This window comes from Bolinopsis microptera, chromosome 13, assembly GCF_026151205.1.
Source record: "Bolinopsis microptera isolate Bmic1 chromosome 13, MBARI_Bmic_1.0, whole genome shotgun sequence".
Classification (NCBI taxonomy): domain Eukaryota; kingdom Metazoa; phylum Ctenophora; class Tentaculata; order Lobata; family Bolinopsidae; genus Bolinopsis; species Bolinopsis microptera.
In genome coordinates this window covers 13329873-13344650 of record NC_087084.1, presented here as the reverse complement: position 1 = coordinate 13344650, position 14778 = coordinate 13329873, and the positions used below count along the sequence as shown (strand labels likewise).

At 37.8% G+C, this 14778-nt stretch overlaps 3 protein-coding genes across 4 annotated transcripts in view; 2 read left to right on the top strand and 1 right to left on the bottom strand.

Moving 5' to 3' along the window:
- Nucleotides 1-14778, bottom strand: part of LOC134824674 (Bardet-Biedl syndrome 7 protein homolog) — a 638888-nt gene that overhangs the window by 117197 nt on the left and 506913 nt on the right. The window lies entirely within an intron of this gene.
- Nucleotides 1-14778, top strand: part of LOC134824684 (uncharacterized) — a 61549-nt gene that overhangs the window by 23922 nt on the left and 22849 nt on the right. The gene's annotated exons all lie outside the window — the stretch shown is intronic.
- LOC134824682 (proteasome activator complex subunit 3-like) overlaps nucleotides 1-14778 on the top strand; it is a 54315-nt gene that overhangs the window by 23902 nt on the left and 15635 nt on the right. The window contains exons 2-4 of the mRNA XM_063836650.1: nucleotides 14106-14152; nucleotides 14570-14599; nucleotides 14707-14769. Coding sequence (XP_063692720.1) covers nucleotides 14108-14152; nucleotides 14570-14599; nucleotides 14707-14769 — 138 coding nt within the window. The 5' untranslated portion in view covers nucleotides 14106-14107. The remainder of the gene's footprint in view (nucleotides 1-14105; nucleotides 14153-14569; nucleotides 14600-14706; nucleotides 14770-14778) is intronic.

The window sequence follows — 14778 nt, the reverse complement described above, 5'->3', positions numbered from 1 at the left end:
AAATCACTTCTTAAAACCGATAACAAGTTCATTCTAGGTCTCCCCAATCTACCAATGAATAAATTATCTGATTCAATAGCAAAAGAGAGAGCCGTTTGGGCTGGGGTGTTCTCCATACTCCTGAGAATGTGTCCAAACATCTTCCACCGCTGGTGTTCAATACGCTTGGATAACTTTTCAACTTTGCACCTTTCATACAATGCTTTGTTGCTTATCATACCTTTAGGCCATTTGATGTTTAAAATGGACCTGAGGTGTCTACGATGGAGTGTGTCCATTTTCTCCATGGTTGCTTTCTTAGGATGTTTTACTGAACCTAATTTAGTTTGAGCAATTTCGGTGGTCAGAATTTGAGTTATCGACGAATTTATACCTATTTTGTCATTTTTAGACCTCTTAATCAAGGCCAATCTCTCACAACTAAATTAGGTTCGGTGGGTAAGTATGATTGGAAGGTTCTGACAAATTTTCAGCATGATTCATGTTCAGGAACCGAAGATATGATAACATAATACGACAAAAATCAACGAATTTGGTCAAATTACGCAAGTTTTACACCTAATTTTGCTCCAAAAGCCGCGCACCATCAAATATGGCACCTAGGCGAAACTCACTGATCATTCCAAAAAAAAGTATGACAAATTTGGTACTGTGAAAATTCTCAACTGTATCAAAGTTATTCCAAATTGTGTTGTTAAAAAGACTGAGTAATGGGCTTGAAAAATTGCTCAGAGAGAATCAGTGTGGTTTCAGGAGAAACCGTTCTTGTATAGATCAGCTGTACTCACTTCATTGTATAATACACAATTGTATAGAATTCAACGTCCCTTTGTACATAAACTTTATTGATTTTAAAGCTGCTTTTGATTCAATCAATCGTGACTTTATTTGGAAAGCTTTTGAACATTATGGTCTTCCGACAAAATATATCAATGTTTTCAAAGCGTTCTTTAGAGCAACTGAAAGTGCAGTTCGTGTCAATGGAGAATTGACAAGATGGTTTGATGTCGATTCGGGGACTGGACAAGGTGATGTGCAAGGGCCCCCCATTTTTAATCTTGTACTTAACTGGGGATTAGAACTTGCAGAGAAGTTTAAAAATATATCCCGTGGTTTTACTCTTCAGTACAGACAAAGTTCCAGACAACCGGAAAAATGTGTCATTGATCTGGACTATGCTGATGACATCGCAGGAATGGATGACACTGTTGAAGGACTGCAAGAAACTACGGACAATATTGCGAAATACTGTGGGCTCGGGGGTCTTAAGATGAACGCAAAGAAAACAGAGATCATGGTCATTGGGAAAGATACATCGCAGCACCCACTCCCAGAGAATAGGACCATAGATATAACTGTCGATGGAAACTCTGCAAAGCAGGTCACTCAATTCACTTATTTGGGTGCCAAAATTACATCAGATGGCAAGATTGATAAAGAAATAAGTGTCAGGATTGGAAAAGCAACTGGAGCTTTTAACCAACTCAACAACATTTGGAAGAATAAGAACATAAGCATTAACAACAAAGTGCGAATCTACATCGCAGCTGTTCTTACCATTCTGACCTATGGATGTGAGATATGGAACACGACTCAAGTGCAGACAAGAAGATTGGAGTCTTTCCATCAGTACTGCTTAAGAAGAATCCTGAGAGTGAGGTGGTTCCATCGAGTAAGTAATGAGGATGTTTTAAGAAGGGCATCAATAACTGCTCTTGCTGACATAATAACAACAAAACGGCTGCGTTGGTTTGGACATGTCAGTAGAATGCCTGAAGATCGGTTACCCAACTATTTACTTGAATGGAAACCCAAGCATGGGAAGAGATCAAGAGGCAGGCCTAGGAAGAGCTTAAATGATGTATTTATTGAGGATGCTGAGCAGAGATTGGATCGGAATGGACTCACGATTGATTGTATGAGAAGATTAGCTGCAGACCGAAAGGGATGGAGAAATGTTACCCGCCGAAGTTGTATAATACAAAGTAATGACGCAGTCGACGCAGACTAATCCTTTTGGATGGAGATCTCGCCATGTAACATGTATGTATGTATGAAAATTCTCACAGTCTCTAGAAAACAATGGTACAAAAATTTTAAAAATCCGAGCAAGTTTATTTTTATCGTGCACCCCCTACCTATATAAAATCAACCCTGGCCCTTTAAGAATTCAAAAAATTCCCTTAACAATCAAAAATCACCCTTGGCCTTGTGGCTCCAAGTTAAGATCTAGACTGTTTATATCAACAATGTTTTTTCTCGCACCTCTGTCTTACCGTGTGCTTACATGCTTTCGTGCAAGCGAGAGGGCTTTGGTTAATAAATTTAAAACAAATAATATAAAGAGCCTTTATCATACGTTGTATCATGTATGACCCGCCGCGCACGAAGTGCGCGGCTCCCCCTGTATCGTCAGGACGATAAAGGTCGACCGTGAAACGACCGTGGGTGTCACAACGTGATACAAAAGAGCCTTACGGGCATTTTTCCATAATATGCAATACTGCAAAGTACTCGGGATCGGCTTTATAAGGTCCAAAAACATTTTAATTCTGAACATGCTATATACAATAAATATGCTATATAAATTTAAAACCCATGTTTTGATTTTTCTCTAAGTACAAATTCAAAAGTGTCCAAATTTTAATATTTTTGCGCTAATTTTATTTTTGGTACTTTCATGCAATGCAACATTGTGGAAAAAATTATTTAAACATTGAATGTTATGTAAACTGCAAAGAAACCAATTTAATTCAAATTTTGTTTTACTTAAATTTTGCTTTACTTATTACATATTACCGCAATTTTAATAAGCTCCTTCTTGTAGCGCGATGCGTTACTGTGCCGCGCAGCACACTCAATGAGGCTTCTCACAGCGATCTCTAGATCGGCGAGATCAGAGATGCGCTACTGTGCCGCGCCGAGCTGAGATGAATTGACATCGTCAATTAAGCTCCTTTTACATAATATAATGCCATGAGGCCTAATTAATTTTTGAAAGTTTGGTGAATTTCGATAAAGGCGAATGTTCATAAGAAGTGAGCCTCGTTTGCATTGATTTCTGAGCTAAGGAGATCATTCTAAACTTTTCTCTGTGTGACATGTTTTAATTTGCCACAAATACATGATCGGGGATGGTTGCACAACAATTATACAAGGTGACTGGTCTACTCCCTGTCCCTTTGAACTGGGGTTGTTGGTCATCATTATCATAATCATGCTTAAAAAATCACTTTTTAAAACTTTACTGTTCGAAACATTTTTTATTATCCTATACTCTTTTTGAATCCCATCTGTCGTACTGCATATCAGCATGGGGTGGGGCAGCTAAAAATCGTATAAGCTCAATATTCACTGCACAGAAGTACTGTCTGAGGGTCTTGTTTGGTGATAGAGCAGCCTACCCAGTGGCGTAACGTTGCCTGTTGGCGCCCCCCTGCCGAAAAGGCGCCCCCCTGTTGGCGCCCCCTCCCCTTTTGGTGCCCCTCCCTAAAATTGAACAAATCAGGTGATTTTAGAGGATACGCCGGTAAAATCTTTAAAAAAGTGTGTATCTAGAGCAAAACGCGCAGTTTTGCTAGTACTTTAGTTAAGTTTTCGAAATTGTCCCACATTCAAACGACGATTTGGCGCCCCCCCCCTAAGACGGCGCCCCCCTGCACAGCGGGGTCAGCAGGGCCCTTCGTTACGCCACTGAGCCTACCTGGATAAATTCAAAACGTGTGTTCGAACCAGACCATTTACTGACCAGAAACTTGATAGTAAATTTTATAAAAAGGAGCACACTAAACCTCTGTTTAAAAACAACGAGATACTCACTGTACAAAATCTTTATACTTACCATAGCTACATAGAATTATTCAAGATCATGAAGTTTTCTACTCCTATGTCTATGTACGAAGAGTATTCTCGTTCTTCCAGGAAACCAATGCTTATTATCAATAAACCGGATCCCCCAGACAACCATAACACGAGGTCAACGAAAATATGGAATATAATAACCCCTAACCTTAAAATCTTTGATTGTTCTGTTAGTATTTCTTGCCTGAAATCCAAACTGAAATCTTCACTACTTTCCAACCAGCATTGTCATGCCGTGTATGACTGGACAAATAAAGACTTTGATATTTGTAACCTTAAATTTTCGTAGGCTCCTGCAGGGATTCCACCTGACCTCCAAAATTTCATGACCAAATCGACTTACTCTGCCAGCGTATTCCTCTGTCAAGTTAAATGTGATGTGTGAGTGAGTAAGTGTAGTGTAAAGAGATCCTATTTTTGTATCCAATTTGAATTCTAATCAAGACCCTAAGCATTATGATCAAATTTTTAGTACAATAGTTATATCAGGGTTGACTTCTATGATTAATATTATAACCCAATATTCATTTCTTTTTCTCCCTTAAATTTAAACCCCCACTTAGACATTTAGCCATGATTTAGTATTGAACACCCAAAATACTTACCGTCCTTAATAATCGTAAAGACCATTTGTTACAAAATAGCTGCTAGAATAATGCATGCCAAATATTCCCTCTTACACCCACAAATTATAATGCCTTCCCATCAATGCCTCTAATTTGGTCACTAATCAACCAGACTAGCGTTCTGGTGTGTACAAAAGCTACCAGCCAGTACATTCCTTGCCCCGCTAGTTGATTGTCAAAAAATCATACAGCTCAGAACAAACGGCCATTTACCACTAAGAGCATTATATGTTTTCATTTGTTTAAATTTTATGCTGTAAAATTGTGCTAAAACTTTGATTATTTGTTTTTTTTTAAAAAAAGTATTGCATGTTTTATAATATAAAGGTGGATTATTTTTTCAGGTTTTATTGGTCCTAAACTGTTTTTGTTGCCAAAGAGGAAATTTCAAAAGTTTACGATATTAATTTGAAAAATTTAGATACAAAGTTTTTTTTTGGGAAGAGGAAATTTTCTAAAAACGATCCAAAATTGTTGACAAATGAGAGAGGAAAAAACTAACAGTTCTTTGAATCGTTTTTTAAACTGCGTTTGAAAATGATCTCTATTGCCAAATTGCTTCTAGGCCTTCTGTGTGGGCAAAATCATCAAGAATTTTCCTGTCTGTGGGCTGTGCGAAAGTTTAAGTTGTATGCACTCTACATTTCTCAGGATATGGTTGCCTCTACTCTGCAAGGCACATATAATAATTTGTGATAACTACGACAGATGGTGCAAGCTGGCCATGTTTTACTTGTTGTAGGAGAAAGCCATCTTGTAACACACTATTTTGAAGGGCTTCAGATATTTTGTTATTGTCGATTTTAATGTGGCCAAGCAAAAACGCAAACAATTTTCTGGGGCCTAGCTTCAAATGCTTAAGAACTGTCCTGTCGAGCATGCCACGGAATACAAAAAATTTTTATCTGTGAGGAAATTTTTAACTTTCTGGATGTGGGCAGGATAATGAGGATTATCCTGAGTTGGTTCACAGCACGAAGTTGTGGTTTAATCCTCAAGTCGTTGAGGATAAGCCGCACCTTGAGTTTAATCTGTCCCGATTGCAATTGCATCACACCAGCCTAAATTATTATCAAATTCATGTTTCAATTTCTGACTTCAGTTTGGTAAACTACCCCCGGCCCCGGCCCCGGAAAAATGGAAGATTTTCCAGCCCCGGCTAATTCTCAGTGGTCAGCCCCGGCCCCGGCTATATTGGGGCTCCCCGGCCTCGGTCAGAATCCTGCCCCCGGTCGACCACTGCCGAGAGTAATACATTCTATAAACATGTTCAGGCTTCTTCCCGCTTGAATTAATATTATTATATACAATATAGACATTCTTCTCAGTAATTATGATAACACAATCGATAACTTGAATGTCTGTGATCCTCATTCCGTGTGCAAATCTGATCATTTTCCTGTCACTTTTTCAATTAAAAGCTCCTTTTCCCGTAAGAAAACTCCTAAACGTAAAATCTATAATTTTAAGAAAGCAAACTGGGACATGATTAATCGTGAATTATGCTCGATTAATTGGCAAGTCCTAGAATGCCTAGATCCTGATTCGTCTTGGAAGTTAGTTAAAGACTGCATTATGAATTTAGTTGATATACATACGGTATTCCTAAAGTAACTATTAAATCAGAGTTCCAACCCCCGTGGTTCGATAGTGAACTTTTTTCTTCATGCCGTAAAAAAGATAGACTCAGAGCTAAATTTAAAATTTCTGGTTCTATTTCTGATGAGTTAAAGTTTGTTACTAGCCGTAAAGATTTTAAGAGGCTTTCATCAGCCAAAATAAGAGACAATCTTTTCAATAGTGATGATCCAGCGCTTATAACTAAGAAGTTTTGGTCACATGTTAAATATCAATCTAACTCCTGCCGTATCCTAATTGTGTTAGTTATTCTGGACAGCTTCGGTTCAAACCCAAAGATCAAGCTGAACTTTTCAATTCTTTCTTTTATAACCAGTTTTCAGATCCTTCACTTTATGACACTGACATCCCCTATGTCAATGATGTTGATTTTGATATTGACTTTGATCATCGGGATGTTCGTAAGCTTCTTTCAAATATTAATTCAAATAAAGCCCAGGGACCAGATGGCATACACGGTAAAATTCTAAAAAATTGTTCCGTAGGTTTAGCTTACCCTCTAACATGCATTTTTCGTGGATCCTACAACAGCGGCTACATTCCACAAGAATGGAAACTTGCAAATGTTGTCCCAATATTTAAGAAAGGTAAGAAAAGTGAGGTTGAAAACTATAGACCAATATCCCTTACTTGTTTAGTCATGAAAGTTTTTGAGCGCATTGTTAAACGTAAACTGCTTTCTTTGACAAGTACCCTTCTTGATCCCAGGCAGCATGGTTTTCTAGAGCATGGCCTTTCGGATAATACTGATATTGTTTTGTATGCCGATGATACAAAAATCTGGCGTAAAATACATTCATCTTCTGATAATACTAATTTACAAATGGATATAGACTATCTCTCTGACTGGGCACTAAGAAACAAAATGCGATTCCATCCAGCAAAATGTAAAGTGCTTATTGTTTCAGGAAAACCATCTTTATCCCCTCCATTCGCATATAATCTTGATGGCTCTCCTCTTGTGTATGTAGAGTTAGAAAAAGATCTTGGAGTCGATGTTACTCCCAAGCTAAGTTGGAATAGTCAGTGCGACAGAATTTATACTAAGGCTTGCCAACAACTTGGTATGGTCAGAAGAAATGGCCATATTGTCATTGATCAGAAACGTCGCCGGGCGCTTTACCTTTCCCTGGTTCGTAGCCAATTCGAAAATTGTTCCATAATCTGGCGCCCTTGTAATAAATCACTTAGTGATAAATTAGTCTCCAAAAGAGAGCTTTTAAATGGATTCTATCTGAAGAGGGCCACAGTTATCCACCTGAGCAATATGTCAAAAAGTGCAAGCTTGTCGACATTCTCCCTTTGTCTCAAAAGTTTGACTTGAATGATCTTATCTTTTTCCACAAAGTTCTGAACAATTTAATTCCTGTATCGCTGCCTCACTATCTCTCTTTATATCAGGGCACTTCTCGACTAAGACGTTGCCACCTCGACAGTCTGTCTATTGTGTCATCAATTTTACCTAAGTTAAGTCAGAATTCACACACCATATGTACCTCAAATAGCCCACTGGCAAAATCATTTTTCTACAGAACCCATATACTGTGGAATGGACTCCCTTTACAGGTAAGACAGATTGTGTCTACTAGTCTTTTCAAAGCTGAGGTCACTAAGCATCTATGGAAATGTTTATTAGATAGTGAAACAACAGTCTAGCCTAGTCTCTTTGCTCCCCATATTATTATTTTTTGTTTTATAAATTTTTTTATCTACCTTCCTATACTTTCAACATCATATCACACTTCACCCGCACACCTACTAACACATTAATGACCGTATCAGACCTGTATCTAATGTATCTGGAATTTGACGTATTGAAATACCAATTTTGACTCTATATCCACAGTTATTCACCATGGATTTGTTTGTTATTAAATAGTTTTTCATAAATTTTTGGATTTAGATTAATTCGATGTAATGGGTCCAAGTTACTGCGGACATAGTTCACTATGTGTTTACCGTGTTTGGGTGCCCATCATATTTTACAGATGGGGGCGATATTTTGAACGATTCTATTTTATATTCATCTATTGCTGTACTCCGTAAAATTTGAAAAGTATCTAATTTAAAAAAATAAAATAAAATACATGTAGACTGTAGATGAATTATTGCAGGGATTGATAATTTTAATCAATATCAAGGTTAAATTCTATTAGAATACCTCTAATATCGAATCCAATTATTGATATTCCCTGCGATCGTTTTGCCTTCGGCAAAGGTAGGGATAAACGTTGGGTTGTATAATGTGGCTTGAACGGTAGTTTTGCCTAAGTTGTGTGGTGGATATAAACTAGTGTGACTCTGATTTATAGTTCTGCCTCAGTTATATTGTGGTGGATATAAACTAGTGTGACTCTGATTTATAGTTCTGCCTCAGTTATGTGGTGGATATAAACTAGTGTGACTCTGATTTATAGTTCTGCCTCAGTTATATTGTGGTGGATATAAACTAGTGTGACTCTGATTTATAGTTCTGCCTCAGTTATATTGTGGTGGATATAAACTAGTGTGACTCTGATTTATAGTTCTGCCTCAGTTATTGTGGTGGATATAAACTAGTGTGACTCTGATTTATAGTTCTGCCTCAGTTATATTGTGGTGGATATAAACTAGTGTGACTCTGATTTATAGTTCTGCCTCAGTTATGTGGTGGAACTAGTGTGAGTGTGTGACTCTGATTTATATCCAATAACGAATAAAAGGCTTAGTTAGTTGCGTAATTGTCATCCTTTCTGCCAACACTATAAGTCTTTTTTGCAAATAGTTATTTTTGAGAGAATTTGGAGAACACAAAAGAAAGCTTTGTCACATGTTCCTTTGTCGATTATCTCAATGCATCACAGCGCGTGCAATGAGATCACTATTTGTGGTTTCAGCTTGATCTGGTACCTTCAAAGCTTTTCAAAGTATTCTTGAATGGCTTTGGAGATCACAAAAGAACGCTATCTCACTTAATTCTTTGACAATTTTCATAATGAATCGCAGGGTGTGCAGGGAGGAGGCTACCTATTGTTTCAGCTTTATCTGATACCTTCATCGATCTATAACCCAGTCGAACAGCTGTTGTTCAAATTATCCTATTTTGTTGCGTGGTCATTTAAAAATATCGCGCAGTCGATCTTTCATCAATACACAGTTTGACAACCCTCATGATAACAGATTTTGGTTTGTGGTCTTCTGAAAATAGTGCTAAGATAACAAGACACCGTGTCATGATAGGGATATTAATTTTAATTACCAACCTTGATGCTCTTCTCGGCTCCAACTTTCCACAGGAATCTCCTTCTGAAGAAAAGATAGTTATAGCTGCTGGACTGTACAAAAAACTAGGTGGCTTACTACCGATGGATTCGCAAAATGAACACACCTGCCTAGATGATGCAATTAGTTTTGTCCAATCGAATGGAACCTCAATTACATATGATCGGACTTATTATATGTACCTAGTGAGAAACAGACACAAATTACTTCGATCCGAGAATTACAGTTGCCCCATGGCAATTAACGTTGCCGATATATTATACTCATACTCATACTCATATAATCATTGGAATTCCGAAGAACAACTTGTGTATAAAACATTGGACACAACAAATTGGACGTGTTTGGTCCCTAGATCATATGTGTGTGATGGTTTCTCTAATTGCCTAACTGACGAGTGTGGGTGTGGAAGAAAGACTACTGAGCAGACAGAAACTCAGATGCCAGTCTTCTACTGTGCTCAACGGCCTGGATGTATTTCTTTTTCTCAGGTAACGAAAATATATTATAATGTTTTTTTCCATCAACTTTTTTTTCTTAAAAAAGTATAAGATGGTTAGAAGTGGTACGATTTGAGGATGGGTAGGGTAGGGTAGGTATGTTTTTCGTATGGTGTCACGTGTCACAAAGCAAAACATGTGCTCCTTCATATTATCACGTGATGGTCGCGCGCGTGCATCTTACATTGCTTTTATGTCAAGGTCATGTACTCTACAATCTAACTATAATTAGATTGTGTACCTCTCTTGTTGAGCGATGTCAGTTTTAAGTTTAGACCAGTCCAGAAGCGGAGTCCTCTTCTCCGTCTTGCTTATCCGTAAACTAAGCTTAACCCTTGCTACGACTACTCTGTGATCTGAGCCAATACTGTGGAAACTACCATATGCTTCGGAGTTCTTGACGGTGTTTGTGATTTCTAGCTGTCGCTCCAACAGCATATCCTCTAGCAGTCTACCATTTCGGTTTGCTGGACCCTTGTGGAAAGATGTCCAGTTTCCTGATGATGATACATGCGCATTGAGGTCTCCTATAACGAATAGTAAATTGTGGGCTGGTATCTGATCTATGGCACCACCAAACTTAAATGGGTAAATAGTAAAAGAAGTAAATAGTAAAGGGGGCAAATAGTAAAGGGGGTATAATAGTGAAGGGGGTAATTAGTATAGTGAATATAAGAGGCGCGGTTGTGCTTGCCAGCACTGTGACCCCTGTTTGTATTAATTAAATACCGCACCTCCCACGACAGGTTTGTGATAACATCATGGACTGCTTGGACGGGAGTGACGAGTGTTTCTGTCAAAACCATGTGCAGATGAAACTGAAACAATCAAACGATAGGCTGTGTCTCGCAAAGACAATATTGTGAAAAGCTGCCATTCTCAGATATCTATCAAATAGCTCAAATTCAACCCCGAGTTAACTGTAGTGCTTACAACTTTAGCCTGGATTATTTCAATCCAATCGAACAATGTATGTCAGAGTATTTTTCTATATTATATCAGCTTTCGGATGATCAGATAATAAATCTCTGTGAAAATAATTGCAGCAGTTTCTTTAAACAAAATCACTGGCAACATTTTTGCAAGCTTCTATCCCTGGGCATACATTCATTTCCAGAACTATCATGTGAAATCAGAGTAACAGAGGGAAGATTTCTTAGACCCGCATTGGCCTCACTTTGTGATGGTAAGGTAGACTGTTTAAATGGGGCAGATGAAAAAGGATGCCCGAACAGATTCTACTGCTACAACCATTTGGAGAATATGTCTCACCTTAACAATAGCACAATGTGGATCCCAGCGCATAAAAAATGCGACCAAGTGAAAGATTGCCCAAATAGCATGGATGAGTGTAATATTGACTGCGGCCTGGGCAACATAGCTTCTCCAAAATCCCTCATAAAATCGAATGCTCTATCCTGTCTAAATGCCATCTTTGGATTAGCTGTTTTGATTCTGAATGTAAGGAGCGGTTATAAAGCAATTAAAAGCGATCCCTCTAATTTGATCGCGAAAACTGATAGACTTCTGTGCATACAAATATTTGTATATGACTTTATAATGGGAATATATCTCTGCTTCATCGTGTTGGCATCCCTCGTTCTCCGGTATAAGGGGGACTATTGTGTACTCTCTGACTGGTGGAGGTCGAGCGTTTACTGTGATATTTTGGGGGTGATCTTCTCTTTTGCAAGTCATGGATCTCTCTTCGATAGTTTCTCTGATGAGTATTGTAAGAAGCATCCAGTGCAATGTATCATTTATCAGGATTCCTTATAAAGCCATAATTATAAGTTCCTGCATCATTTTCATCCTTAACTTGATTCATGCAATGATTCCTGCAGTAAAGCTCCCCCAAATAGAACACATTTTCAAATCGGAAATCTTCTTGGTCAACATGGCGGATAATCCCCTGTTGAGCTCCTTTGATGAACAGTACATTAAAGATCTGTATCACAAATTCATCCCAAACCAGACCACTGAGTACATTACAACAATGCTGAATGAATTGAAACAAATAACAAACATGCCTAACATCTTCGACTTCACAGTGATTGGATATTACGGATCCACACCGATTTGCATTCAAAACATATTTCAGGACCAGGAATCTTACCGAGCTTATAAAATTGGATATTGTACTGCCATATCGGTGCTGCTAGCAGTAGTTTCAGTATCATACATTGTAATTGTGGTAAAACATAACAAGTCATCTGCAATCGCCAACCGCAACCAGGATCATCAGCAAAACAAAGACCTCCTTATCAAGGTTTTCTTGATGATCGGATCTCAACTGATAAGCTGGGTATCCCTAATGATAACCGCTAACTATTTCTTTGGCGCGGACGGAAGTTCTGCACCAGAATATGTATTTGAAGTTTTTGCCCTGTTTGTGATGCCCATCAACAGTTTGCTAAACCCAATATTTTACAGTGACATGTACAAAACTTGCAAGCAGAAAGTTTCATATATTATCAGTATTATTAACGAACGCATGAATCCACATGACCAACCGGAAGAGATTGAAATGAACGGTATCAACCCAACTTAAGAAACAGAGGAAGCTAAGTAATATCTACTAACATATCTGGGCCCAGCGTATAGATAGTCGTTTCAATTGTAGGTTCACAAGCATTGAAAAACCTTGCGTTTTTGTAACATAATTGATAACTCTTGCTGACAGCAAGATATTATATAGATATTTAGATTTGTATTTTAATCTTGACCGCAGCGAGTACGGAGTAAAGACTGCAAAAGTTAGACATGTTCAAAATGCTCAGACAGTCTGTAACTCGTTCCTCTAACAGCTTTTTCATTCCATCATTTTCCTTACATTTTAGGAAATTCCATGCTATGTTGCTGTTATTTTATGTACGCTGAGCTCTTAGATTTTCTTGCCCTCGGCCCGGTGGGTTCTCTGTGAGGGTCTGAATTTTCATGTTGGGAACTGTCGGACAACTCTCTCAAATGCTAGGAGTTGTTTACATACTGCGTAATAACTGAGAGTGAGACTTTACAAATGATAACCCTGCAGTTCCACGGCTCAGTTTTGCAACCAGATTTGCTCACATTTTTCTCACATTTTTGCGACCGGAAATGAAATTCAAAAATATTTCTCCGCACGGAGAAATATTTTTGATATGACCCAAAACTCCGTGAAAGCAGTTTTAACCTGGGCGCTCGCGTGGGAAATTTCATTACCCACGTGCGCGCAAATCTGTGTGCAAATACCAACCGCATGGGAACGTACATTGTAAACAAAACTGCCATCGCAGAGTTTTGCCTTTCAAAACTCTTTTCGCGGAGTTTTGTGTCAAATCTGGTCGCAAAACTGAGCCGTGGAACTGGGCTGTAACGCTAGTGTTATTTTAACAAAGTAACTATGTGTAAAACTGAGTGAGGAGGGGCCAAAAAGTGACTATGTAATATGTGAACGACCCCTTATATCAGTATTGGTAACTGATCACCAACACTTCAATGACAAAACTTTGCGGATAACGAAATCTGATTTCCAACGTTCCCCATGTAATGAAAGCTTCTCATTTTGCGTTTTGCTGCTTTGCAATGGACACCTTGGGCTTTGGCAGACGGCACATTAAGTTAACAAAAAGAAAAATGAAGAAAAAAAACTATATTTTATTTTAGAATATGATGAAGCTTTTGCGAAAGTGATGTTATGTTTATCAATCTTTGCTTTAGTTTTCGTTTTGTTAGTAAGGTGTTTTATTTGTCCAGCCTATATAAAGAAGAAAAAATCTGGAGAAGATGCGAGTGTTCCAGAGTGGTCTCGTTACGAGTTGTCACCGATGAGCGTCATCTTTTCTTGTGCAGTCACGTGGTTGCAATAATGCAGTTCTCCGGTCCTAGAATGCTGCAGAGTAAAATTAATTTTTAGAAATTCGCGAAAATGAGTACCGATGACGATATATCTGGTTTCACAGTATAATAAAATGCGGTGGGAATCACAGCAAATTGTCAACCTTTTGGCTGATCAGTGCAAAAGGTTAACACTATCATCTGACTCCAGCTGCTGGCTATTTAAACCAGCTGCTAATACTATTGCAAGCACTAATCGCTAGTCTCTCAGACTGAGAGGTATGGTGTTTTACTTTTCTTTATTGTTTCGTTTGCTTTTCTTTTTATTTGGGTGATTGTTGTTTTATTCACATAGTTTTAATAGCTTGATACTATAATCTTATTAATATCTTTTAACTCTCAGCTATGGCAAATGGAGAAACATCGCACGAATCATCAAAAAAATTTCTGGTGAGTGACTTTTCATCTAGTTTGTATGACTGCATATCTGTTGCATACCGTTTTCAACTAAATGAATTAACAGTGATACATCAGAAATTAGGGCTTATTTAAAATGCATCTTGTGTAATTTCACTTCTACGTGTCCTGATTTATTTGAAGATGACATAAAGGGGAAGGCGGATGATCAGTTAAATTATTTTCTATTTTGATTTAATAATAATAAATTTTGATATATCATGGGAAGACAATTTATCTGATTCGTGGCTTGTTAGTGATAGTGAAATAACAGTATAATATTGTTAATCTGCAATTTATAGTCATTGGCATTAAAATGGGCTATATACCTGTTATTTTGAATTTTCTGTTGACATTTAAAACCATATAACAGAATCATTTAATTTGATATCTAACATAGAAATCCTTCAGCTGAATCACAAGACTGGTGTTTGCGAACAGGTAATACTGTTTACTCCATCACTAAATTGAGTTTTCTGAAGATTATTTTGATTATTTTGATCTATATCCTGTATTAATTAATACAAAATTAATACAGTCAAATTCAGGCAGACATCCTCCTGGCAACTGATATACCGAAAAGAATATCTGCTTTAGAGAGTCTTAGCAAGGTTTGTAAT